This window comes from Phalaenopsis equestris, unplaced genomic scaffold (assembly GCF_001263595.1).
Source record: "Phalaenopsis equestris unplaced genomic scaffold, ASM126359v1 Scaffold000552, whole genome shotgun sequence".
Classification (NCBI taxonomy): Eukaryota; Viridiplantae; Streptophyta; class Magnoliopsida; order Asparagales; family Orchidaceae; genus Phalaenopsis; species Phalaenopsis equestris.
Genome location: NW_018164992.1, coordinates 2617192 through 2641645, shown reverse-complemented (window position 1 = coordinate 2641645; position 24454 = coordinate 2617192). Strand labels below are relative to the sequence as shown.

The 24454-nt window shown below is 33.5% G+C and overlaps 3 protein-coding genes across 6 annotated transcripts; 1 reads left to right on the top strand and 2 right to left on the bottom strand.

Annotated features, from left to right (window-relative positions):
• The first annotated feature begins 4198 nt into the window (after positions 1-4198).
• Positions 4199-6634, top strand: LOC110029176 (non-specific lipid transfer protein GPI-anchored 1). The gene is made up of 3 exons (XM_020731347.1): positions 4199-4691; positions 6220-6279; positions 6359-6634. The coding sequence occupies exons 1-3, from the start codon at positions 4271-4273 to the stop codon at positions 6487-6489; spliced, it is 612 nt and encodes a 203-aa protein (XP_020587006.1). The 5' UTR covers positions 4199-4270; the 3' UTR covers positions 6490-6634.
• Positions 6635-11981: 5347 nt separating this feature from the next.
• On the bottom strand, positions 11982-12495 carry LOC110029129. Its single transcript, XM_020731260.1, has one exon. The coding sequence runs from the start codon at positions 12231-12233 to the stop codon at positions 12015-12017; it is 219 nt and encodes a 72-aa protein (XP_020586919.1). The 5' UTR covers positions 12234-12495; the 3' UTR covers positions 11982-12014.
• A 2377-nt stretch (positions 12496-14872) lies between these two features.
• LOC110029128 (branchpoint-bridging protein-like) lies at positions 14873-24077 on the bottom strand. Of its 4 annotated transcripts, none has more exons than XM_020731259.1 (2): positions 21474-24077; positions 14873-14944 (listed from the first exon to the last, which is right to left on the bottom strand). In XM_020731259.1, exon 1 carries the CDS (start codon positions 23904-23906, stop codon positions 21510-21512), a length of 2397 nt encoding a protein of 798 aa, XP_020586918.1. In that variant the 5' UTR covers positions 23907-24077; the 3' UTR covers positions 14873-14944; positions 21474-21509. The 4 variants fall into 4 exon arrangements, with proteins under 4 accessions (XP_020586918.1, XP_020586917.1, XP_020586915.1 ...); XM_020731258.1 differs by lacking the exon at positions 14873-14944 and adding an exon at positions 14947-15014; XM_020731256.1 differs by lacking the exon at positions 14873-14944 and adding an exon at positions 20939-21241.
• Between the last annotated feature and the right edge of the window lie 377 nt (positions 24078-24454).

Sequence of the window (24454 nt, the reverse complement as noted above, 5' to 3'; positions counted from 1 at the left end):
AAAGTAAAGTTACTCCTTAGATATGTGAATACATAGGAATCGAGTGTTATGTATGTAAATAACCCCTTTTTAAGAATGTTCTGATTTTGGCCAAACCATTGTAAATTTTATAAAAATTTAAAAATAAATGTTGAGGTTTTCGTTTCTATAAAATTATATATATATATATATATATAATAGTATACCTAACACCTAGGTGACTTAGAAGCTCAAGTTACAAAATTAGTTTTTTCTATATATATATATATATATATATATGATACAACTCTAACAAATCTCCATTATTTGACATGAATGTTGAGGTATGACATAGATTTTTAGATGACTTTTTAAGCATGAAATAAATCTCAATAGAAAGCCTTACGGAACTATGATTTAAACAAACTTGTAGTTAAACTGACCGGTTCAACAAGAAGAACATAAGTTTATCAAAATTAGTCTAATCCGAACCAAATCAACCCTAGATCAAGCCATTGAGCCACTATTCGATGTTGTATGGACATATTTGGAAGATGAAACGAATGTCAATTTTGACAAGTCTATAGTAAAATAGAGTGTCTTGACAAAACGAATCCAACGAGCCCAAGTTCACTCAATTTTGATATCATTAAGAAACTCTAATGTTCATAAAATGTTATTTGCTCGAGGAAAGTTCTCTGAGCTGTTCAATCAAAGTGATTCATATTCATGTATTAATTGCACATAAACTCTATAAATATAACCTCAACCCTCTTATGAGAGGGGAGGAGAGCTTGAGACTTTAAGAAAGATTTGAACCATTGAGACAAGTGGTTGCAGCCAGTCAACCAACAACCGTTGTTAACCACCATCGACTGTTGTTGACCACTACAGACCATCATCACCAACCACCAATGTTTGTAGAATACCGTCGACCGCCGTCGATCACCACCAACCACCGTCGACTACCACTAACTAGGTGTCGTTAATTACTATTGGTCGTTGCTAGTCGATGTTGTAACTTGGGAAATCCATCAATCATTTCTTGTTTATGAGACAAGTGGTGACAACTGTAATCATCTTTTTTTAGTAGAACTTTTCAGCTGGGTAAGACCATACGATTTTTTTCTTTTCAGGTTTTTCACATAAAAATTTATGGTATCATTATTAGTTTATTTTTTTTCTAAGTGTGTTTAAATCTTTGTGCTACGCTAAGAAGATAATCTACGACTTTACTGTCGTGAATATATATATTTATATATGTATATAATTTTTCTGTGAAAGATATAAAAAAATTATTCAAAAAATCTTCTAATAAAAAATCTAAACTATAATGTTGAATATCCTGAAGGCATAGCCCTCTCATACATGATGGTCATAATTAAGTTTCGGCACATCAAAATTTTATATATAAAAAAAAAATTATGAAAACTATAGATGATTGACATTATTAAAATTGGTGACTTTTACACACTAATTGTCTTTGTCGGGTGCATATCCTACTTAAAGTAATCCCATTTTATATGATTGGAGCTGAGTTTCTTTTGGATGTTAAGACGTTCTAGAGCTTTATAAACCCTATAAACACTTGTAAAAGGATATAATATTATCATTGGCAATGCAAACCATACAAAAAATGGCATAAAATCCACAATATGTTGATTCACATTATTTAATTTTCGATGAAACGAGTAATTAGATTTACGTGCTTACACAATTATATATCTAAAACCTAAATTTCATTGTTAACATATATATGCAATCCTATTTATGCATGAAAATGTGTCTTTCACTTTTTAAATGTTAAATAACGGTATTTTTGATGTGATATGAACGATTTGAGTGGTATAAATATAAAAAAAAACATATTTTTTGTGTTAACTATGTAAATACATAAGAATTGAGTGGTATCTTTGTACATGCCCCAAGAAAATTACATGACCCTCTTATTTAGAGCACCTCTCTTGCCAACATTTGCCAACATTGGAAGCAACAAATGTTCTCTAATTTTATATCACAATTTAAAATATTTAAGAGCTATAAATTTTTTAAGCTGTTTTTAGGTAAAAGAAAATTTAGTATGTAATTTGGAAGCAATATTGACTGCTAGGTGAGAAAAATTATTACATATAAATCATATGGACGTATTTAGAGCGTGTTAAGACAAAATCAGATTGAGTGTATTTATAATGTACTCCCCTAATTACACTCTAAATACATCCTAAGCATACCCAAATCCGTACATGCATTATCAGTATGCAATAACCTCTAGGATGTAGGAGATCAGGTGTGGTGCAAGTAAGCAGGGGATGGAGCCCTACAGTTGTGACAACAATTTCTACGAAAAATTTTGGCAATTAATCAAATATAATAAGTCTGAAATACAACACAATTGAAATTCAGAATGAGTTTGAAATCCACTAGCATTAAACATCATTCCAAAATTTTAAAATCAAACACCATTTTTTGTTAATCCATGCATTCTAGATGTAATTTTCCCATTTCACATCCAACCACACGGCGCATGGAAATGCAAAATCTCTATTTGCATTCTCATCCGGATTTCTTTTCAAAAATAAGGTAGAATGCTCACGTAAGGATTAAAAGTTGCATTAATTGTGTCTCCTACATTGAATTGAATTCCATTTAATTCTTACTATTTGAAATTGGAACCTAAAAAGCATTGGCATCACACTACTACTACGGGATAACTGCTGGTAAGTATTAAGTCCTAATGAATTATTCTTAAAATTTTGAATTTGATTTATATCTATCATAGATTTGTGTAAAAATAACTATTAGACAACTCATCATGATATAAATATATTGCACTGCCTCTTAGCCAGACAAAAAGTTTGAACTTGGTGGCTCATATATAATAATATGTCAAATATCATAATGTGGGATCCATGTCATGCATGCTATTGAATCTTGATTTGTCCATGAATCACACCTCAAGAGTTAGAGCCTAAGAAATGAGAGAAATAATGCAATCATAATAAATAGTAAAATTTATTGTTTATTAGTCATTTCTCATAAAATGATTAACATATTTATAAGTGAGAAGATACAATATGTGATATTATACTTCTAAGCTAGTTTTAATGCGAGCTATGCATATTGTTCTAGATATTTTACATGTATGAGTTTATTGTTCAGCTGCCTTAGGGCTCGATCGACTAGGCCGAGTCGTTGTTAGCCGATCGGCTGGTCCAAGTCAGCAAAACTGATTCAATCGGCTAGACTTTGACGATCAGTTGATCTAGTTTGACTATCAACCCTGAATCCTTAGATGAGAAAGGTCTATCAGATGAAACAAAATTAGGCTATCAAACAGATAATAAATTGCTGCAACCTGATAGATAACTCACTCTTTGCCTTGGAGATCATTCAAACTGACTGTGAGGCTTTATTGTATTGTTAATTATTGGCTTTAATGAGGAATCTCAGGAGGTGTTTGTGGGACGACTGGTGATGTGAAGAAACTGGATTCTTTACTCAGGTCGAATTTATCGAGAAGTAGGTATGTGATAATTTGATTATCTTTATTGCTTAAGTCCAATCAGCTTAGAGATTGATTATTCTTTTTGTTCTTCTCTTGATTTGATTATTTTTTGTCATTTGCTTAGATAAGTGAACATCTTATAGTCCATTTGGGGCAGCTTATTTGGTGCGGTGACGTTTTGAAAACACACTGGGTCTGTTTGGGTAAACTGTGTTTTGAAAACGCTAAAAGCATCGTTTTCACACCGCACCTAGATATGTCTGTGATGATTTGATTATATCGCTAATTCTTGGCTTTAATGAGGAATCTCGGGATGCGTATGTGGGACGACTGGTGATGTGAAGAAACTAGATTCTTTACTCAGGTCAAATTTATCGAGAAGTAGGTCTGTGATTATTTGATTATCTTTATTGCTCAAGTACAATCAGCTTAGAGATTGATATTCTTTTTGTTCTTCTTCTGATTTGATTATTTTTGTCATTTGCTTAGATAAGTGATCGTATTACTCTCTTTTCGGTGAGTCCTCCTTATTTGTACTTATTTCATTAGGGATCACTGAATCTCCTTAGGATCTATGTTGGCTCATTCTTGATGTAAAATAAACAAAAATTAATTAATGATAAATCTAAAAACGTTAAATTCAGTTAAATAAATAATGCATGTGTGTGTATATATATATATATAATAATAATAATAATAATAATATAAATACCGACGGCCGTCCAACTTGAACTAAATCCGCCACTGTCCACCACCTTATCAGCCGCATTAATACTCCGCAACGCAACTCCCATCCACCCCCATTCAATGCTTCTCTCTACTAATATCTCTGCTAGGCATTACCACAAACAACTTGTGAGCACACTAGAACCCAACCCCATGGCTCCCTTTCGCATCCCCCTCTTCTCCCTCCTCCTCCTTCTCCTACTCTTCTTCGCCGCCGCGAGAGCGAGCGACGCACCATCAATCGACCAGAACTGCGCAACGGAGGCTTCGAAGCTGACGGATTGTTTGGGATATGCGAGCGGACAGGAGGCGGCGCCGACAGGGAAGTGCTGCGGATCGGTGACGGAGATGAGGGGTGAGGATCCGGCTTGCCTTTGTCTTGTTATTCGACAGGCTCACGCCGGTGGTGGCGGGTTTTCAGCTTTTCATCTCCGGCTGGATCGTCTTCTTACTCTTCCTAGGGCTTGTGCTCTTGCTAACGCCAGCGTCAGCTATTGCCCTAGTAAGCTTATCTTATTACTTTGGATGCATAGATTAACAAAAGTTATCTTTTTAATTTTTTCGACTTTGAGTTTGAGTTTGAGTTTGAGTTCTTGTTCCAGTTTAAGAGGAACTCCTTTAATGTTGTTTTTTAAAAATTTTTATTATAGAAAACTGTTTTTTTTTTTTTCTTCTTCAAAGCTGCCCCAAATAAATCCTAAATCTACGCCAATTTATTTATTATTAAAAAGAGAAAATGATATTAATTTATGCTAGTTTTATAATAAGATGATAAATAAAATAATTAAATAAAAGATAAATAATAAAAAATCACATAATATACAATAAAAAAATATTTATTTAAATATTTTTTATAATCTTATAAGATAAAATCTGAAAATGTAATATATCTTGATTATTATGTATTACTATTGTTGTAAAAGAACCAGCTCATAAGCTAACGAGTCGAGTCAGGGATCATGGTTGGCTTGAGCTCGAATTGTTAGCTCGTCCATCTAGTTCTTGGGCAGCTTATCGAATTGAGCTCAAGCTGACTGATGAGAGATGGCTTTATACCTTGAAAATTTTGATTTTATTTTGCAAAACTTTATTCCCTTTATTTTATCTTTCTCTTTTGTTATTCCTCGGTTTTTAATGCATACCGTCTAACCAATGCATAAAGGTGTTTTTCACTTTTGAAAAGTTAAAATGATGATTTTTTTTTATGTGATGTAAAATATTTGGTTGATATGAATATAAAAATTAAAGTATATATATTATATATGTTAATACATAGGAATTGAGTGGTCTGTATCTAAATGCTCCTTTTTTTAATTGAGTCCAGCTTGAAGATTTGATCATTAGCTTTAGTTATAATGTCATAACGATTTTGAATTTATTGGCAAAATATTATGTGTGAGTGTCCTCAGAAGTTGTTCGCTTCTGTTTGCAGATAATCACACGTAATATTTTCTCGTATTATAGTGAGTTAAATGAATTACTCTCGAGTTAACATTACTCTGAATCAAGACTAATCAATATAGGCCTTTGGAATTAGATCAAGAACTCGGACATGTGTTCTCATTTTTTCGCCTTGAGTTTTCGTCCTAGTTCAAAGAAGAGAAACATTCAGATTGGAAAGGATAAACAGTAATTTGAGGATGCTGATAACTCTAGAAATTAGGAAGGTGGAGAAGAACAACAAAATGCATAATAGATTAATATGTTTTAGTTTTTGAACTCAGAGATAGATCTACTTTTTTATCATATTAATATCTTTTAATGCTAAGAAACTTTGACTCCAATCCTTAACTGTTTATTCTTTGGATGATTTACTTAAATACCACTTAAATCCTATGTCTTTACATATCTAACACCAAAGCTTCAAGTTTTTACATATATATATACTGCCTTACCTAATCATGAAAAGGTGTATTTCACTTTTTAAAAGTTAAAACTTTGACGAGAGTCTAGGTGTTAGATATGTGAATATGTAGACATTGTGAAACATTGTAAAAGGTTTCTAATTATTACATAATTTACTGTTACAGAGCTTCTGAATTTACCTCCCAATTCACCGGACATTGCGATCTTCACCAATGCTTCTTATGGTAAAATCTGTAAAGAAGTTTTTGTCTACTAATTTAAAATTTTCATCAGCTGAAAGCTTTCTCACACTTTTTGTTGCAGCAAACTCCTCAACCGCTACATCTGCAAATACTGAATCTCCTTCAGAAGCTGCCATGAAACTGAGTTCTACTGTTTTTCTCGTGACTGCACTATCTGCTATATTCTTTCTGTTCTTCCAATTAGGAGCTTGAAATTGTTGGCTTAATCTTTCTTTTTTTGTTTTTTTTTTATTGTTTTTTGGCAAAATAAGTTAAGAACGTTTGAGGTGAAATTAGAGTTGCATTTTCCATTTACACCCCTCAGCAAAGGCTTATTATCAGGAATTGTATTCAGAGACCTTTTTTTTTTTAACTTTTTTGTTTGGATCTTGTTGAATGTGCAATTTTTATGGCCATATGCAAAATGGCACTCATGGTAAATTTAATTACATCTATGGTTAGTAAAATGTGGTGCCTGATTAATTTGATATTGTGTGGTGCTTAAACACATTGATTCTTAAAGTTAATCCTCAGTTACTTTTATGGAATCAAAAATCAAATTAGAGTTGAAGTATATTCCTTGCCAAGAGTCACATAATAATAATAATAATAATAATAATATGTGGGGAGTGGCATATAACTATCAAGTGGGCCCAACGCCACCTGAAAACTTATAATTAGTACTTATTTTCTTTCCTAAGCAAAGATACTATAATTAATGTTGGGTCCATGAGGTTTAAAAATATTCAAGCAAATTAAAAATTGTAGCCCTTTTTGTTTCTTTATATATATATATATATATTAAAAAGTTAAATTTAAATGTTATATACCTAATTAGTAAATAATTGAGTGATGTTATTGTTAAGTGTCATAGGACATTTAACAATAACACCACTTAATTCTTTTCTAATTACATATATAACATATAAATTTAACTTTTTTATATTTATACCGTTAAAATCTTTCATATCACATCAAAAATATTATTATTTTAATTTCTAAAAAAATGGAATACAAATGTTCATATATGGGTACAATATCGTATATGTTTACATGTTAGATATATGAATACATAAGTATGAAATGGCATGTATGTAAATCTTCCTTTTTTTAATTATTTTATTGTCATGAACTTTTAAATAAGAAAAAAGAAAACAAAAGAAAAGATATAACATTTTATTTCTTCAGATAAATTCATAACAATATTTAAATTGGTTCCATTTGTCCAAAAAAACTAACAATTAATTTTTTTAAAAAATCATGTAATATTAAATAATCAAATATCCCAAAAAGATACATAATTTTTTTTTTCATATTTAAAATTATATTCGATATTATGCCAGCCCTTCGGTGAAAAAAATTATTAGGTCATGCCTCCATTATGCATCCGGAGTCCAATAGTGTTTCAGCTTCCACTTTCGATCGGCGATGGCTGCCAACGCAGCTGCTAGGGTTTTCGATGAGCACTACTGTCGCACTGGGCTCGCTGGTCTTTATCAGGAGAACTCGATTATATCTTCGAATGGGTGTAGATTCATGGCGTCGTCGGAATCACCACTAAACTGTCGGACTTCTATTCCAGCAATGCCAACACAACATCTCCAACATTTATTGCCAGACAATTGGACCCACCGACGGAGTGATCACCTTCGTCAATGGATCTATCTAGCTCGCCGGCGAACACCATCCGCTCAAGTTCAGTCAGGTTTGGAATTATCCATTTCTTGATCTGATCATGGATTTGAGTTATAGTTGTTCTGAACGATGTTGTTGTTGGATTGATTAACTGATTGTGTTAATCAGAAGATGTTGATATTAGAAACGGTGCAGCCTAGTCCACTATGTTTGGGTGGTTACTTTGCTTTGGAGAGTCGCACCTCTTCACAAATAACCACTCATGTCTTCCTCTTTTGTGAAGTGAAGCATATCTTCGCTCCCTCCTGTTCAAGATAAAAGCTTCGAATGGCTCTCCTTGGGTTTTGTAGTCACGCTTTGAGTTCTTCTTCAGTTTCCTCGAGATAGAGGAAGGTTTCCTCGGGAAGGTTTCCTCTCGAGATAGAGGAAGGTTTCCTCGGGGCAGAGGAAGAGAAGTGCAATGAGGAGCAGTTTTTTGCGGCAAAAGGAAGAAGAAATAAGAAGAAGAAGATTGTTCTCCCTAGGCTTCTTATTGGTGGCTTGTGGCAGAAGAGAAATTGAGTTTATTTCTCTTGTAAGTTTGTCTTCTTCGGTGTATCTTGGTGTAGAGTTTTCTTCGGTGTATCTCGGTATAGAGAGAGAAGAACAGAGAGAGAAGAAAAGAGAGAGCAACAAAGAGTGAGTGATTCCTCTTGTAAATCGACGTAATCGACTGGTATAAATTCTTCAATTAGTAAAATCTTCTGCAACTCTGTGGACATAAACAATTTGCCGAACCACGTAAATATGTGTGTTCCTCTGTCTTGTTCTTTTCTGGAGTGATTTTTCTCGTTCTATTTTTCATTTCATCGATCGTTCTCCTGTTTGATTTATATATATACCACATCAACTCATATATCTAGATCTCGCAACAACAACAGTTGATTTGAATATATTAAGATTATTTGTGATTTGGTATGAATTCTTTTTTGAAAAGTTTTTATAATTGGGGATTATATTTTGGTTTTTGATTAAATCATTTTAATGAATAAATCTCTTTTCACTTGACAGCTATTGATGATATAATCATTAACTTCAAGAGATCTTTGATGCAACTTGACAACTACTTATTCTTCTTAACCCTCTTTTCATTATTCTCTCTGACAAAAGCATTGAACGACTAAAAGATTCTATTCTCATATAATTAATATAATTTGTAACATTTATGTTTTCTTCAATTTATTATTTGGTTATATGTAGTTAAACTCCAATATCGATTTCATACTCTCACAAAACTCGCAAAAATGATGATTTCATTCTCACTTTCAGTATTGAGCACTTTGTTGAACTTAGCCTCAAGTTCACATTTAGCCCTTTGAAGTAGGAAAATCTCCTTCATTTCATAAAGGGCTCTTCGAAAATACTGTATGGGATAGTCGTGCATCAGGTTTTTATTTTGTTTTTTTGGCTTTGTTATGTGTGGCCGTCATTATTTGCAATTTTGACCTCTTCGTAGTGTTTCCATGTCATTTGGAGGGCTTTTTATGTATATCATTGAACCATATATTGCCATGCAACTTCATGAAGAAAGCTACGAGATTTTGTGGATTGTAATCAACCATCAATCTTCTTCATAATAATATATTTATTCCAATACCCCAACTAGGTAGGACGGTATCATTTGTGCACAAAATTTGGCTGCTTTTTTTCTTTTAGTAACATCTCATTTAAGTTTGATTTTAACCGGCCAATTTTAATGTTTGTTACCCAAATTGAAGCGAGTAAAATTCATCAAACAAACCACCAACCATTTGTCTAAGCATTGCATTTGATTTCTGAAGCGAAGGCCATGGTTTCGCAACCTTAAAAGAACTCTTTACATGATCAGTAAAGTTTTCTTCTTCGATGTTTCCATTTGCATGCTTTTAGGGGCATTTACATAAATACCACATAATTCATACATATTTGAGATAACTACATGCAGACCACCAGAAACATTGATATTTACAAATTAACCACCAAGGTGATTTTTTTTTTAACTAGCGAACTGATGTATTTACGCTTGCCATGATCAAACTATTGGAAATTTGATAAAAAATGAAAAAAAAAGTGGGTTGGGGTTTTATCATCAATTTTGATATTTGAGTGAGGATTTGAAAAATGGGTGAAAGAGGGCGTTAGATTTGTAAATAGCAAGTTTTGGATGATTCGTATGTAATTGCCCCGACGGATTTACATATCAAACACCCACTCTGTTATTTACATGCATAACATTCAAATTTTTATCATCGCTTCAATAATATCACTGTAATTTCCTTTTCAAATGTGAAGTACACCTTCTCATGCATAGGTTAGGTATTATAAATGTAATGTACACATCAAGCTTTAGGTTTAATTATGTAAATGCATAAGAATTGTGCGGTACGTTTTGTAAATCTTCCTTTTTCTTAAAAATTGATGGCATCGTTTTGGTGTTATTTGGCGCACGTAGCTGAAACCGGTGCTTCACACGCTCTGTCGGCCGAATCATCGGGGAAATTATTCTGTAGGTGTCACACATAATATATTGTTGTGTACAACAAGTGAGATAATATGATGGTGAAATTTACTGATTGTCTCTTATCCATCTCTCCCTCTGTTTATCGAGTAACACTAACCTTATATTTTTCAGCACCTTATGAACCCAACACACTGATACATCTATGGACAAACCTTAAAAGTTATGGAAGATTCACGTACATACCTCTCAATTTCGATTTTGTTACATATCTAACTTCATTTTTTATGTGATATGAAAAATTTGGGTGGTATAAATAAATAGCAAAGTTTAGTTGTTGATATGTAAGTACTTAATAATGGGGTGGTATATATGTAAATGCTCCTAAAGTTATATTCTGATTTTCTATTTGACTATTTTACAGAAAATAATTTGCGTTTTCTCTGCTACAGATGTTTCATCTGATGATCCCAACGCCACAAGGTAGCTTCTCTGTGCTGAATGACATTTTCAGGCTGAACTATGCTTGAGAAGCTGAAAAGGTTGGTGCTTTTTCTATTTGAATTACAAAAATACCATCTATACTATCCTGCTTCTAGGCTTCTGAACAAGGCTTCTGAACAAAAATGCCACCATTTTAACTTTTAAATAGTGAAAAAGACACATTTTCATGCATAGGTGTGGTGGCATGTAGCTAAAAATTAAACTTTAGTTGTTAGACATGTAAGTACATAAGACTTGAGTGGTATTTATGTAAATGCCCCATAAAGAAAAAGTCTGAGTCGAGCAAGTGCCTATTCTAGCTTGACCTCGCTAAGAGTTTGTTTGAGCTCGGTTTATATAGGGTCTTATCGTGCTTATTAAGGGGCAGCTTATTTGACATAACAAACGAGGCTTCACTAAGCCTTACTTGAGCTTTGTATAAATACTTTATTGGGAAAAACAGACTGAGCCAAATCAAATAAAGTTTGTTGAGTTTAAACTAGACTTTTCATGAATGAGCTACCATCAAGACATAATTGAGCTTATTCACGAGCTTTAAATGATATTATTCATGAACATAAATGAATCAAGCAATTTATTGTTTGAACTTGTTCTTTTAGTATAATAGTACCTATTAAAGTGTTCAGAACTCGTTCAATTAATTAATCAAATGATCTGTTTGTTGTTAATTTGCAAGAAAAAATAATTTGGTGATGGCAGCCTGATTGAATTCTGTTTAGGAGGGGCTTAAAATTATCGAATTAGCTCTGAGATAAGCTGAATTCATGATTAATCAATTAAAATCTATGTTTCATTATTATTACATTTTGTTAGTTTCATTTCGATTAAGTTTGAGGGATCAAATTTTGATTTTTTTTTGCAAGTCCAAGTTAAGATAAGTTGTCTTTAAGATTTGTGCTTGGCTTTGACAATATGAATAAAGCTAATCATAAGAGCTTCTTTATGTAAATGTGAAGATTTAAAAACAGAGGGGCATTCAACCAAATGCTATTGTTAAAAAAATTAGACTATTTTTAATGCAACCCAACAATCATGATTAACATTTGTATCAACACATTAAGCAAAGATGGAAAAGAATTATAGAAAATAATAAAAAAAAAAGTTTTATAGAAAGATAGAGAGGTCAAGCAGCATGTATGTGAATTCCAATAGCGATAACAAGAATGGTGAGTATGCAAAAGAAGAGAACACTATGAACGAGAATCGCAATTGCGCTCGTCCCCATGTTTCCTAACTCGATCACCCTCGCCCTCGCCGGCAATTGAAACAGAAGACCAGGAGATAACAAGATGAAGAGTATCGTCGCGATAATCACTGGGCCCCAATCCGTCGAGGACGACATATCAATGTTTGTAGAATATGCGAGAAGAGGAGATGAACGAACACCCCTCTTCTAATGCTTCGTTGGCCTTTAATTAATAGAGGGATGCAATTCTTAGAGAGCAAGAAAGAAGAGTGAGAAAAGAGGAAGGAAAAAAGAATGTGTGAGTCAAAAGTTAGAGAAAATAGATAGCTTTTGAGTCATGGTGATAACAAAGAAAAAGGCATTGTGGGGCATCATGTAATTTTTAATTTTTATTGTGAGGGAAGGATTTATGAACTAATGGAGGCAATAAAGAGGGATTTCATTTACTTTTAGTTTAGGGCTCCTTACTTGAGGAAGCATGAAGGATTACTTGAGTTTTAGGTAACCAAATTTTGGATGAATACACATATTCTTCTTAAAAGTTACTACACATGATGATTAAAGGTGTTTGAACTTAATTAAAATTAGTGAGTTTAATATTTTGATGGCTTTGTATTTAATAAAGTTGGAATAATGTGTATTTAGTTAGGGTTCCTTTCTTACTTCTAAAATTTAATATTTATATTTATAATACTTTACTTTCATAAATGATAACGGTATTTATGATGTCATATTAAAGATTCGAGTGTTTTGTAGCTGAACAAGAAAATTTTGCTGTTAGATATGAAAATATATGAGAATTGTGTAGCATGTATGTAAATGTTCATATTCCTATGTATGATTAAATAATGCATATGGAGAAAATAATTGAAAAGTATGTTTAAATTTAAAAATAAATGAAAAAATAAAGCAAATTCATAAAAAATTAATAAATGAAATTTATTTTAATTACACAGTCTTAGGAAGTTTGCGTACAAACCACTCCAGTCTTATGTACTTCTAAATTTCAATTCTAACATTTTAACATAACTATTTCGAGAAAATGTCTTTTTTTTTGTTCTTAAAAATTAAAATAGTGATATCTTTTATTTAATATTAATGATTTTGGCAGTATAAATGTAAAAAAAAAATCAAAATTTAGAGGATTTGAGTGATGGTATGCATGTAAATTTGTTAATGCACGAATTTTAAGGAATTCGATGTGCACGAGTTTAAATCAGCATGTGATGAGGGCCTGTGTCATGCACATACATATATACTTTTTTTTTATTTATATTACCAAAAATTTTCATATCAAATAAAAAAATATAATTTGTTTTAATCTTTTAAAAGGTAAAATACAGGTGTCCAAGCATAGATAGGTAACATACATATAGAAATAAAGTTTGTGTTAGATATGTAAATACATAAGAATTAAGTATTATCTATGTAAATCTTCGTGAATTTAAGCATTTGTTTAATCATCTCCAGTAAATATAGTTGCCCTTACAACGCTTCTCCTAAATTTTAACCTAAGCTAGTTCTAAAGCTTAACTTCTCTCATATAATAGACTTCCCTAATTAATACAAAACATCATTAAGTGGCATCTTAAGAAAATGATTAGTCCTATATTTTTAGCCAAAGTGAGAGTACCTTTGATTAATTTTTTTAAAAAAATCACCATTAATCCTAAGCCTTTCTAGCCAAAGTGAGAGTACTTTTCATATCAAAAGTTCCATTAAAAAAAAATAAAAATAATTATAATTAAAAAAAATCTCCTCCACTTTTACCTATCTTCTTGGCCATATCCATATAGAATCATAAACCACCAAGTAAAGAATTTTCATTACATATTCTCTTTGTTGTATTCTTCAGAACAAAGTGAAATATGATGAATAATATCTGATCATCATGGCGATGATCTTCTATGTTGCAATGTGATGGACGATCCCGATCGAAACATATGTATCCTAGTAGTTTCAATTAAATTATTATTATTCTGGCCAAATTGACATGCTGAGAAGGGATTTGAAAGATAGGAGTGATTCTTTATAATACTATGAGGAATGAGGATAATGCCTCCTCTTTATTCGAATATGAAAAGAACATTCATCTTATCCGTTCGTTCAAGTAGATTAATCTCATCCACTAACAAGCAATTATTAAGGAAGAATCATGACTTTGATTAACTTTAAGAAAAGAATGTTATATATTCTCATCAATTTATAAAATATATGTTTTATTGGTCCTTCTGATTCTCCATCATGAGAATAATCCAATTTGAACGAGTATATTAAGTACGGTCATCCGTAGGTGTGGATTAGGGGTATACACCCTAACCCTAGGAACACCTAGAATAAACCCCAAATATAGTCTGAGTTCACCCATCTGCATATATAAACCATCCACACGTAATATTTCATTCTTTCGAGTTAACTCAAACTCAGCTTGCATATATATGGACAGGCTTAAATCTAGCTCTGTAAGCAATAAAATTAGTTCACAAAATATTTAGGTACTTTATATACATTTATTAAATATGAGAGAATATTATGTGCTGAGTCTTTATGCTTGAGCACTCTAAATACAATATTGTTACATAACATTTATACAACAATATACAAAAATACTGTACAGTGAGTATGGATGCATAATTTTGTTATAAATAGGAGTTCTACTTTAGCCCTAAGACACTGAAGCACGATGGAGGCCAAACGTCTACGGAGAGGGATGAACACCAGCTTGGGAATCTTCTTCTACAGAGCCACAAAGCCTTCATCCATGGCATACAGCAGCAAAGTGATGAAGCCTCCTTCCTCCTCTTCCATGGCTTCTCTCGGCTTTGCTGCAGAAGCGAATATTGGAATTGTTCCGATCGGAAAAGCCTCTGCCATGGGGAAGAAGGAAGGTGGGAGTTTAAGCGCAGAGCAGGAGAGTGTGGATTGCAGAGCTGCAAACTACATTTCTTATGTTCAGGAGAGGTTCAGAAAGGAGCAAATAGAGTATGATAAGAAAAATTATTAGTACTTAGTTTTTGATGAATTTGTCTTTACAAGTATGTTGTGCTGTATCTTTGCATTATGATTTAAGCTATCTGGTTTTTGATGAAATAGGCTTTATCATAGTAATTCTTTGATTTTTTTTCAATTATTTTTTCATAGGGTCAGAATCATACTAAATAACACTACTGATAATTGTTTTAAAAAAATGAGACATTTACATGGATACCTCATAATTTATATGTATTTACATGTCTAATGCCTAAACTTTAATTTTTATTTTTATACCAAGCGCATCTATTTACATAAAAAAATATTACAAATACACAAGATTTATTAGTTTAATGTTAATCTACTACTTCTATAATGCCAGATATTTTGAATCAAGTTCTTTTGTTTTGCCTTGTAAAAGGGTAATAGTAATGTCAATTAAAGATACTTTTAAAATAGTACTTTGAAAAAGGAAGAATGGGCATGCCCAATGATCACGAAATAATTAGTATAATACTTTAAAAAACAAATCATAAAAAGTATTTCATTTGACTATTTCTTCTTTAATGATTTTATAATTTTCTTTTTTCAGAAAATTTACTTTTCAAAATTAAATCTGCTAAGATTTAATAACTGCAAAAAACAAAGTAATATTTATATATATATAAAAGTAAATTACATTTGCAGTAGGATCTTAATACACTAACAATAAATTGTGAATAAGAAAAAAATAAATTACAAGTGATGTGTATTTGAAATGCATTGGTTCAATAATTCTAAGAAAATAACATAGATGCTAGTTTTATAAATAATAATATTTCTAAGTGATGTGGATGTAATTACACAAACATTGCTATTTATAAATAGTAAACAGCATTTATATGTTTGATTTAGTCCATATCATCTTTAGTAAAAAGTATAAAAAAAACTAAATGAATGCATGTATTTTCACAGCGAAGTGTGGAATACACTTAAATAAGACAAGAATTCAAAGACTATATTGCAGGATAAGAAAATATTGTAAATAATTTAGGGGCTCTAATTTATTTTAAGTTATTAGGACTTAGTAAATCCTGTAAATCCAGATTTACTAAATCCTGAATGAAAAGCTGCCCGACAGCCAAAATCCTCTAAATCCCACGAATCGATTAAAACGGTTTCGAAAGTTCCTCATAAATCCACCTCAATCTCAATCGCACTCGTTGAAAATTCAGTAAATCCCATAAATCCACTGATTAAGTGGGATTTAGAATTAACGGCACTTACGACAGAAATCCATGAACCCCGGAGTTGTAAAATTCGCGCCTACATCTTGTCCAAAATGAGAGTCCGGCGAGATTTAGCTTAAATCCCGCTTTAAATCTGCGCTTTCGCCTTCTCCATGAACCCCGGTTTGACAAGATTTAACTTAAATCCCGCTCTAAATCCGTTATGAAACAGCCCCTAAAAGGTTAGAATGTACACAAACAATAACAAAGCAACCATAGTTAAAATAACGTCCGGAACAAACTATAATATTTAGCCAAAGTTTACTGACATTCAATTCCTGAGTGATTAATGACACAACAAGCTCAATGAGAGCCAAAAGGTTAACCCCTTGATTATGGAAATTAAGAGGCTAATTAAATTATTACTATTTAGCCAAAGTTAGGTAACTGATGATTATATATATATATATATATATATTTTTCAATGAAGTAAATTTGTTGAAAATTAACTAAAAATACCGCTAAACTCTTGAATATCACATAAAAATACCACTTTTTTATCTACACCCATACACACTCACAGTCCACACCAACACATGCACACTGCATGTGCAAGGCCTTAAACCTAAGACCTTTTAATTTAAAGATAAAACTCTCAGCCATTAATTAGGCCAAGGTGGTTTGACTAAATCAAAAGTGAGATACAGCTTTTATGAGGCAATAATGTTTTACACATGTATGAGAAGGGAAATAATACCATCCACTCTATCGATTTAAAAAACAAAACAAATCCCTAACAATTCTTTCTACTCCGCCTCATTCTCAATTCTTAATCTTCAATCATAATCATCTTCCTCGTATCTAATCAAATAAAAATTACGATGAATATTTTAGATTTTAAAATAATGACTATATTTATAGTTCCGACTTCAACAACATCCACAGCTATTTTAAAGAAAAATCCTAATTCTAATTTAGAATGCCCCACCAAATAAGAGAAGTGGCAAGCCTTGACACGTGATTCACATTGTGAGGCGTTCACCTAATTGCAAAATTTTCAAATAATCAGTATTACAAGCCACAAAGTGTGTCTTATATTCCGCAATTTGGTGATAGATTAGCTCAAGGCTAGAAATTGAATTAAATTTATGATTAAAAGAAATACTCTCTTATTGCTAACAATAAATGTATTAAACATTTTTGTCAAAACTATATAGCTAAGACTTGTAAGTCTTTATGTTGTTAAAGCCCCCAGAGTCTATAAACTTTGTTAAAGCCTTGCATATAATCAACATCATTTTAACCAACTTAATACAAAAGCTTCATGCTACAAAAAACTCCCAAATCGGTATAATCTCAAACCTAAAAAAATTTAATTTTCTTTAAAAAATTGGTAAAAATCTTCTGTCAAAGCCTCCAAACATAACATAACAAGAAAAAGTTATTTATTTTGTTAGCATAAGGTTAAGGTATCATGCCACTAAAATATTCAATGCCAATCTAAGTTCTGTTATGCTAAACAACTTCAACAAGCTATTGAAACATTATAGCTAAAGCTCCCAATTACAAATTAAATGAATCAAGATCATAATCTCCACTAGAGGCCTTGATAGCATGCAAATAATTTTTTTATAGCTAGCCATGACTCTAGTTTATTTTTCCTTCAAAACATTGTAAAAAGCTTTTGTTAAAGCCTTGAAAAATAACATAGCAAGAATAAGTATTTTTACTTTGTTAGCATGAGGTTAAGGTTTTCAAGGCACTAAAATATTGAATGCCAATCTAAGATCTGTTATGCTAACCAAATTCAAAAAACTATTGCACAATTATAGCAAAAGCCCCAAGAACAAATTAAATGAATCAAGATCATAATCTCCACTAGAGGCCTTGATATCATGCAGATAAATTTTTGTATAACTATCCATGACTATAGTCTAATAATAAATTTAATTCACTTTTTAGGCGAACCCGAAGTTAGGATCAACAACCCGTTCAATAAGTTGCATGCATGAGGTTTGTGCCCTCTATTAGTAAAAACAAAAACTATTTTTACAATCCCGAATAACAAGCAAAATGCCCCGCAAAGAATCCAAGAATGGGACAATCCACCTCCTTCACAATCTGTGCACAATGGTGAGCAGCTCTGTAGTTTTCTCTTACGGTATGACAAAAAAGGGCCTGTTTGAATGAAATACATCGTGCCATGCATAAGAAGGGTGGTATATACATGTAAAAAATTGAAGTCTAGAGGTAAGATATGTAAATACATATGTGTTGTGTATGTATATCTTCCTTCATTTTTATACTTCTCCAGTAACCCTAAAAAGAACCTTAAGAAAAAAAAAAAAAAACCGTGAAAAGAGCCGAAATATTTGGCAAGGGGTGTGTGTATGCATATGTTCCTAAATAAATGTCGTCTATTGGCACAAAAAACAATTCAAACAATAAATGATTTTTAAAATTTTATATTAGGGAAAAAAACATCTACCATGAGAAAATTTGTCAATACTGCAATCAGATCATTAAAGTAAATATAAAGGGGTGTTTGGGTACAAGTAGGATTTAAATTAAATAGAATTTAGTAAATATAATAAATCTGGATTTATCAAATATAAATATTTTTAAATTTGATGTTTGGCTAAATTAAGGTTAATCCAGTCAAATTCATTTGATGTGTAGTCATAAATCTATTTGAAATATTTTTTTTTCCAACACTAAAACCGTTAAATCCAACTAATAAGTGAATTTAATAAATCCAGATTTAATAAAAGGAACAAGTAAAAGTTGGGTTTAACTTGAGAGCGGATTTATCTAATCCATTTATGGTGTTTGGCTAGATTTACGTTAAATCTAGCTTAAATCTTGTTACAAGTATCATACCAAACACCCCCTAAGAATAGTATCCCAATGTTGTATCTCGATCTTGCCAATCTTCATGGCAAAAATCACAAGGTCAATTACACTTATCAAGAGATCAACATAATTAGTGCAAGGGAACTCATTAGTATTTACCTCCTAAAGCTCAATAAATAACTGGATGAATTATGTATAACTAATAGAGTTTCAAAGGAATAAAAACTAAGCTACTGCTGGTGATGCTGACTCTAAAATATTGTGAAGTAGAATGTAATACACTGACATAGAAAGCCAAAAAAACAAGTAAAATTTACATATGTAGCACAAAATTATATTGTATTTGCTATCTCAAACCTAAAATTTCATATTTAAATACATAATGGTGCTTTAAACCTAAGCATTCAATTTTAAAAAGGGGCAAAAGTGCTATTTTTTATGTGATGTTAAAGATTTGAGTGCTATGTATTTAAAAACCAAAGTTTAGGTGTGAGATATGTAAATAAATAAGAATTGGGTGCTATAAAATGACCCTAAAAACAAATGCAAGTTACAACTTACCAGCTCCTAAGGTCAAAGCAAACCACGCCCATTTTGGAGAGGGATTAAAGTCTTCCTTCTTGAATCTCTCTAAATATTGGTTGTTGGTTTGGTTTAAAATTTATCCATTGATAGCAGAATATACTAGCTTCAAAACGGGACATTAATACTTGACTAAAAGTCTGAACTAAATCAAAAATCCAACGAAAAGTAAGAAAACAGGATCTCTTCTTCAAGTTCAAAACTACTCATGAGTGTCCCATCAAGAAAACAAGAGAGTTTCTAGAATTAGGGAGAGAGAGAGGGAGACTAATATTTTTCAACATGTCTCTAGCTCTAATTGGAGAGAGAGAGAGAGAGAGAGAGACTAATATTTTTCAATGTGTCTCTAGTTCTAAGCAAGTCAAAATTCATGGAAACTTCCCCCGGTAAATAAATCCTAGCCCCACATCATAGATTTACCAACGATACTGCATTATGAAGTCCCCATCAGGTTGATACTGCTGTTGCTGTTGTAGAAATGGCTAACTAAGAAAAATAAATATATAAATAAATAAATAACAACAGCAATTATGGGCAAAAACCAGCAGAATAGAAGAAATTATACAAGAATGCATTTGCAAATAGGACAAATAAGGAAAAATTAAACTACCAAAAGATAACTTAAGGAAATATGTGAGAGGGGATGGTGGAGGAATCAAGAAGACAATAAACAACTTATCATACGAAATGAGAAATAAAAGATTTTTTTTGTTCCGAAGTAAAGGAACAATAAGCAGTTTAAGCATTTACCGCCAAACCTGTAGAAAACAATCTTGGGACGAAAGTTACCCACAAGAACTAGTAGCCTAACCAAGAAAATAAATTAGGGGCATTTACATGCATAGTTTACAATTCTTATGTATTTACATATTAAACAACTAAACATTCATCTTTACACACGCAGCACTCAAACTTTTAATATCACATTGAAAATAGCACTATTTTTGCTTTTTAAAAGTGAAATACATTTTTTATGCATAGTTTTAAGCACCAAAGTGCTATGTACATAAATATGAAAGTTTAGGTGTGACATGTAAATACATAAGATTGTACACTACGTATGCAAATTTCCCAATATATTAGTGTCACGAAACCAAATTGGAAACAAGACAGTCTTACCCACGTCATAGCAAGAAGGCCAGTACCGTCATGTTTGATTTTGCCAATAAGAACCAGATTTGAAGCTTAGACCAAGAAGTAGAGACCAAACAAAGACAAGTCAAACTAGTATTAGAAAAAAAAACCGTGTGAAACTAAAACAATGTACTTGTTCTAGAAAATAACAACAAAAACACAAAAATGTCAGTTTTCTTAAAATAGTTTCACAATATAGCCAATAAATAAGGGAACATCATCTGATCCATAGATTGATGACTCCATGAGGCATTTTATTCAGGTCCATTGTCCTGTGATTCAATCAACAGCATGGTTAAGCACTAGAAAATCAAATATATCAGTAACATCAATTATAATCAGCTCATTTTATCCACACTGCAGAACAGCAAGGCTAAGAGTACTTATGTCGCATTCTAGCTCAGAGAAACCTCAAGCCTGCCAAAATAGACAATAATGACCAGAAAATTAAGTAGTTCGGTCCCAAACAGAAATGCACAATATAATACAAGTAGGGAAAAATCAGGTGACCTGCTTGGAAATAAGTAGTTCAGTCCAGCATTATTAATTTTAAATTAGAAAGTAATATGGGTCAAATCAGATAAGAACAGATAATAGGAGGCCATTGATACAACATTATAATAAACTAGATAAAAACATAAGTCTGTACCTTGCAGGACAACAACAGAATCTCCAAAAATTGGTTTCAATGCATCTCAGAAACAAACTTCTCATACTCAGTGTCAGCATCACTAACTGTGCTATACTGATTTGCAGATGAAGCAGGCTGAGAAGAAGATGGATTTGAAGTCCAGGGTAAATTCGATACACCCTCAGGTTGAGAAGAAGCTGGTTCGTCCATGGCCGAATGAGCATTCGAAACACTTAAATCAGATTGAGGAGCTGCTGGATTTGAGGCCCATGGGACATTTGCTACACTCCGAGTGGGATCAAAAGTTGGTGCTTGTAAAGTAGGCACGGAGGTAAAATAAGGTTGGTAACCATAAGTTGTTGAATATGGCGGAGGAATAGGTGAAACCATTCCTGCGCTAGAAGAACTATATGGAACATACATGGGAGCAGGCAAAGGTGGAGTGGCTGCAGTGGTACTCTGTGCTGGTAACCCAGAAGGAGTATTGTTAGTTGCATCAGTAGAACCAGGAGGTGCAGGTGGTGATGGTGGTGCAGAAATTGGTGGCGGAGGGGGGTACTGCATTCCATAAGGAGCTATAGTTTGGCCTGGCACTAGATTATACATGCTAGAACCAGGTGGTGGCAGAGGGGGGTAAGATGAGTAAGGGGGTGGAGCTGGTGTTCCCACTGGAGCTGGAGCACCAACAAAACTTCCTTGAGGTAGTGCCTGAGCATTCCCCATGGTTCCAGCCATATAAGGTTGATGTAATGGATAACCACCAGTTGTTCCATACGGTGTAGGAGTTATAGGTGGAGCGGGAGGACCTGGAGGCACGACAGGCTGAGGTGGCTTGCCAGCTACTCTCACAGCTATAGTCCTCCCTTCCAGTTGGTATCCATGCATGCTGGATATTGCCTGGTTAGCCATGGACACATCTGAATATTTCACAAAACCATAGCCTTTACTAAGTCCAGTAATCTTATCCTTGATAACCTTAGCCATAACAATATCACCAAAAGAGCCAAACAGCCTAATCAAGCTAAGATCGTCAAGGTTAGGAGGCAGGTAACCAATATACAAATTAGTTTCATCATAATCCTTCTTGATCTCATTAGCTGCAGCACTCCCAGCAACACTACCACTAATCCAGGGAGGATTGTTTCCAGAATTTGAAGCTTGAATAGGTAATGTTATGCTTTGCTTTGTTAAGGATTCAGGTCCAGATCCACCAAGTTCAGCTAAGAAGTTCAGGTACTCATCATCCATCTTGTTTCCAGACCCAGACCCCTTCATCGGGCAATCAATGGTTGGGTGGCCTCCATCTCCACAGATCTTGCAAAGAACATCACTCTTAAAAGTTGAACCGCGAGCTGGGCAAGCATACTGCCTGTGGCCTGGCTCACCACACAGCCTACAAAACTCATCATCCCTAATCGTCCCATTAAGAGCTGCAAGTTCTCTAAGCTGCTGCCTCTTATGTTCATTCAGAACTTCATCAACGGGCTGTAGGAGCTTCTCGACCATATCTGCCGCCTTATCGAGGGCCTCTTGGGTTTCGGCTTCAACCAATACATGAAGATCCTCATTCTCCGCAGGATCATGTTTCAAATCTCTCTTCTGCTGCAGCCTTCCTTCCTTCACTGATCCCTTTCCTCGAATGACAATCTTTGCACCAGTTTCCTTCTCCATTCTCTTCTGAGTGTTTCCCCTAGGGCCAATGATAAGCCCGATGAAATTATAACCTGGATACTCCTTCATGGGAATATACAACTTTTTCTGGAGCTTGGGAGGCCGATAGTCTGCAGGAGGACGGAAAGCCGGATTCTTCTGAATCAGCTTTGAGATGATATCCTGTCTCTCTGTCATCAGCTTTCCTCTTGCTCTATATTCTCTAGTATTTATCCTGATACCCATGTTGTCATAGATTGGTTCTGGAGAAGGTGACCTAGCACCTTCAGGCCTATCATCTAGGAAAATCCCTGACTGGAGCTTGCGATTGATCTCAAGTAATCTAAAGTTCAGCGATTGTACCTCGGGATCAAGGTCCGCAGTGAAATCCTTCATGAAATCCGGGAGCTGGACCACAGGCAGGGGTGCATCCTCGGCCCACCGGGACTTCCTCTTCCTTCCAGTCCCCGTGCCATCACTCCCGTTCTGTTCCAAAGAATCAGTATCCCAACGGCTTCGCCGGCGACTGCGGCTACTCGTCTCCTCCTCCCCTCCCGAGCAATCTCTATCGGTTCCACTGTGGGTCTTCAGAATGCTAGTGTCCGATACCAGAGGCTTCTCAAGTCCGTCCAGCCATGGCGCCTGACTTCTCGTGTCCTGCTTGTCGTCCTTGCTTACAGAAGGAGCTAGGTGGGTTTCAACAGAGGGTGGTGGGGCGGGGTACTCTACCAGCGATTCGAGCGTTGGGGGTTGCGGTGAATCATGAAAGCCGGAGGCTAGGTTTTGCTGCTTGTGAATCATTGGATTGAAGTTGTTCGCATCAACAGTTTGGGGGGATTGCTGAGAAGGAGCATCTAGGGTTTGGAATTGGGCCGTTCGGAACACAGCGAGATCCTCCAGAAGAATGGTGACGAAGGTTCGAGAGAACAACCATCACCCTTCACATTCCAGTTTACGCAGAGATGTAAATTTCGGGGCTCAAGCGGAGAACAATAAGTCCTGAAACCATACGCTTCGAAGTTTGCTGTTATGACCGTCCGATCCATAATGAACGATCATGATGGTAAATTTAAGTGTGAACCGTTTTTCTTTTCTTTTTAATTTTTCTTGAGAAATAATTTTGCAGTCCTTTCAAAGCTCATGGAAATACATTTAAAGCATTTTTGACACTTGTCACATACCACTATATTTACATATCTAACATTTAAATTTACTTTTTACATTTATCACACAAAAATTTTATATTAAATCAAAATTTACTTATAATTAATAGTGTTTATATTAACATTTAAAGGATTGAAGTTGTTATTACCACATTTAACTTTTTATTACACGATTTTTTTTTTTTT

What these genes read in the sequence shown, in the direction of transcription:
- LOC110029129 (XM_020731260.1), bottom strand. Translation starts at nt 12,233, where the DNA reads ATGTCGTCCTCGACGGATTGGGGCCCAGTGATTATCGCGACGATACTC.
- LOC110029128 (XM_020731259.1), bottom strand. Translation starts at nt 23,906, where the DNA reads ATGATTCACAAGCAGCAAAACCTAGCCTCCGGCTTTCATGATTCACCG.
- LOC110029176 (XM_020731347.1), top strand. Translation starts at nt 4,271, where the DNA reads ATGCTTCTCTCTACTAATATCTCTGCTAGGCATTACCACAAACAACTT. An exon ending in CAGCGTCAGCTATTGCCCTA is followed by an intron (nt 4,692 to 6,219) that starts GTAAGCTTATCT and finishes TTACTGTTACAG; the next exon opens with AGCTTCTGAATTTACCTCCC. An exon ending in CTTCACCAATGCTTCTTATG is followed by an intron (nt 6,280 to 6,358) that starts GTAAAATCTGTA and finishes TTTTTGTTGCAG; the next exon opens with CAAACTCCTCAACCGCTACA.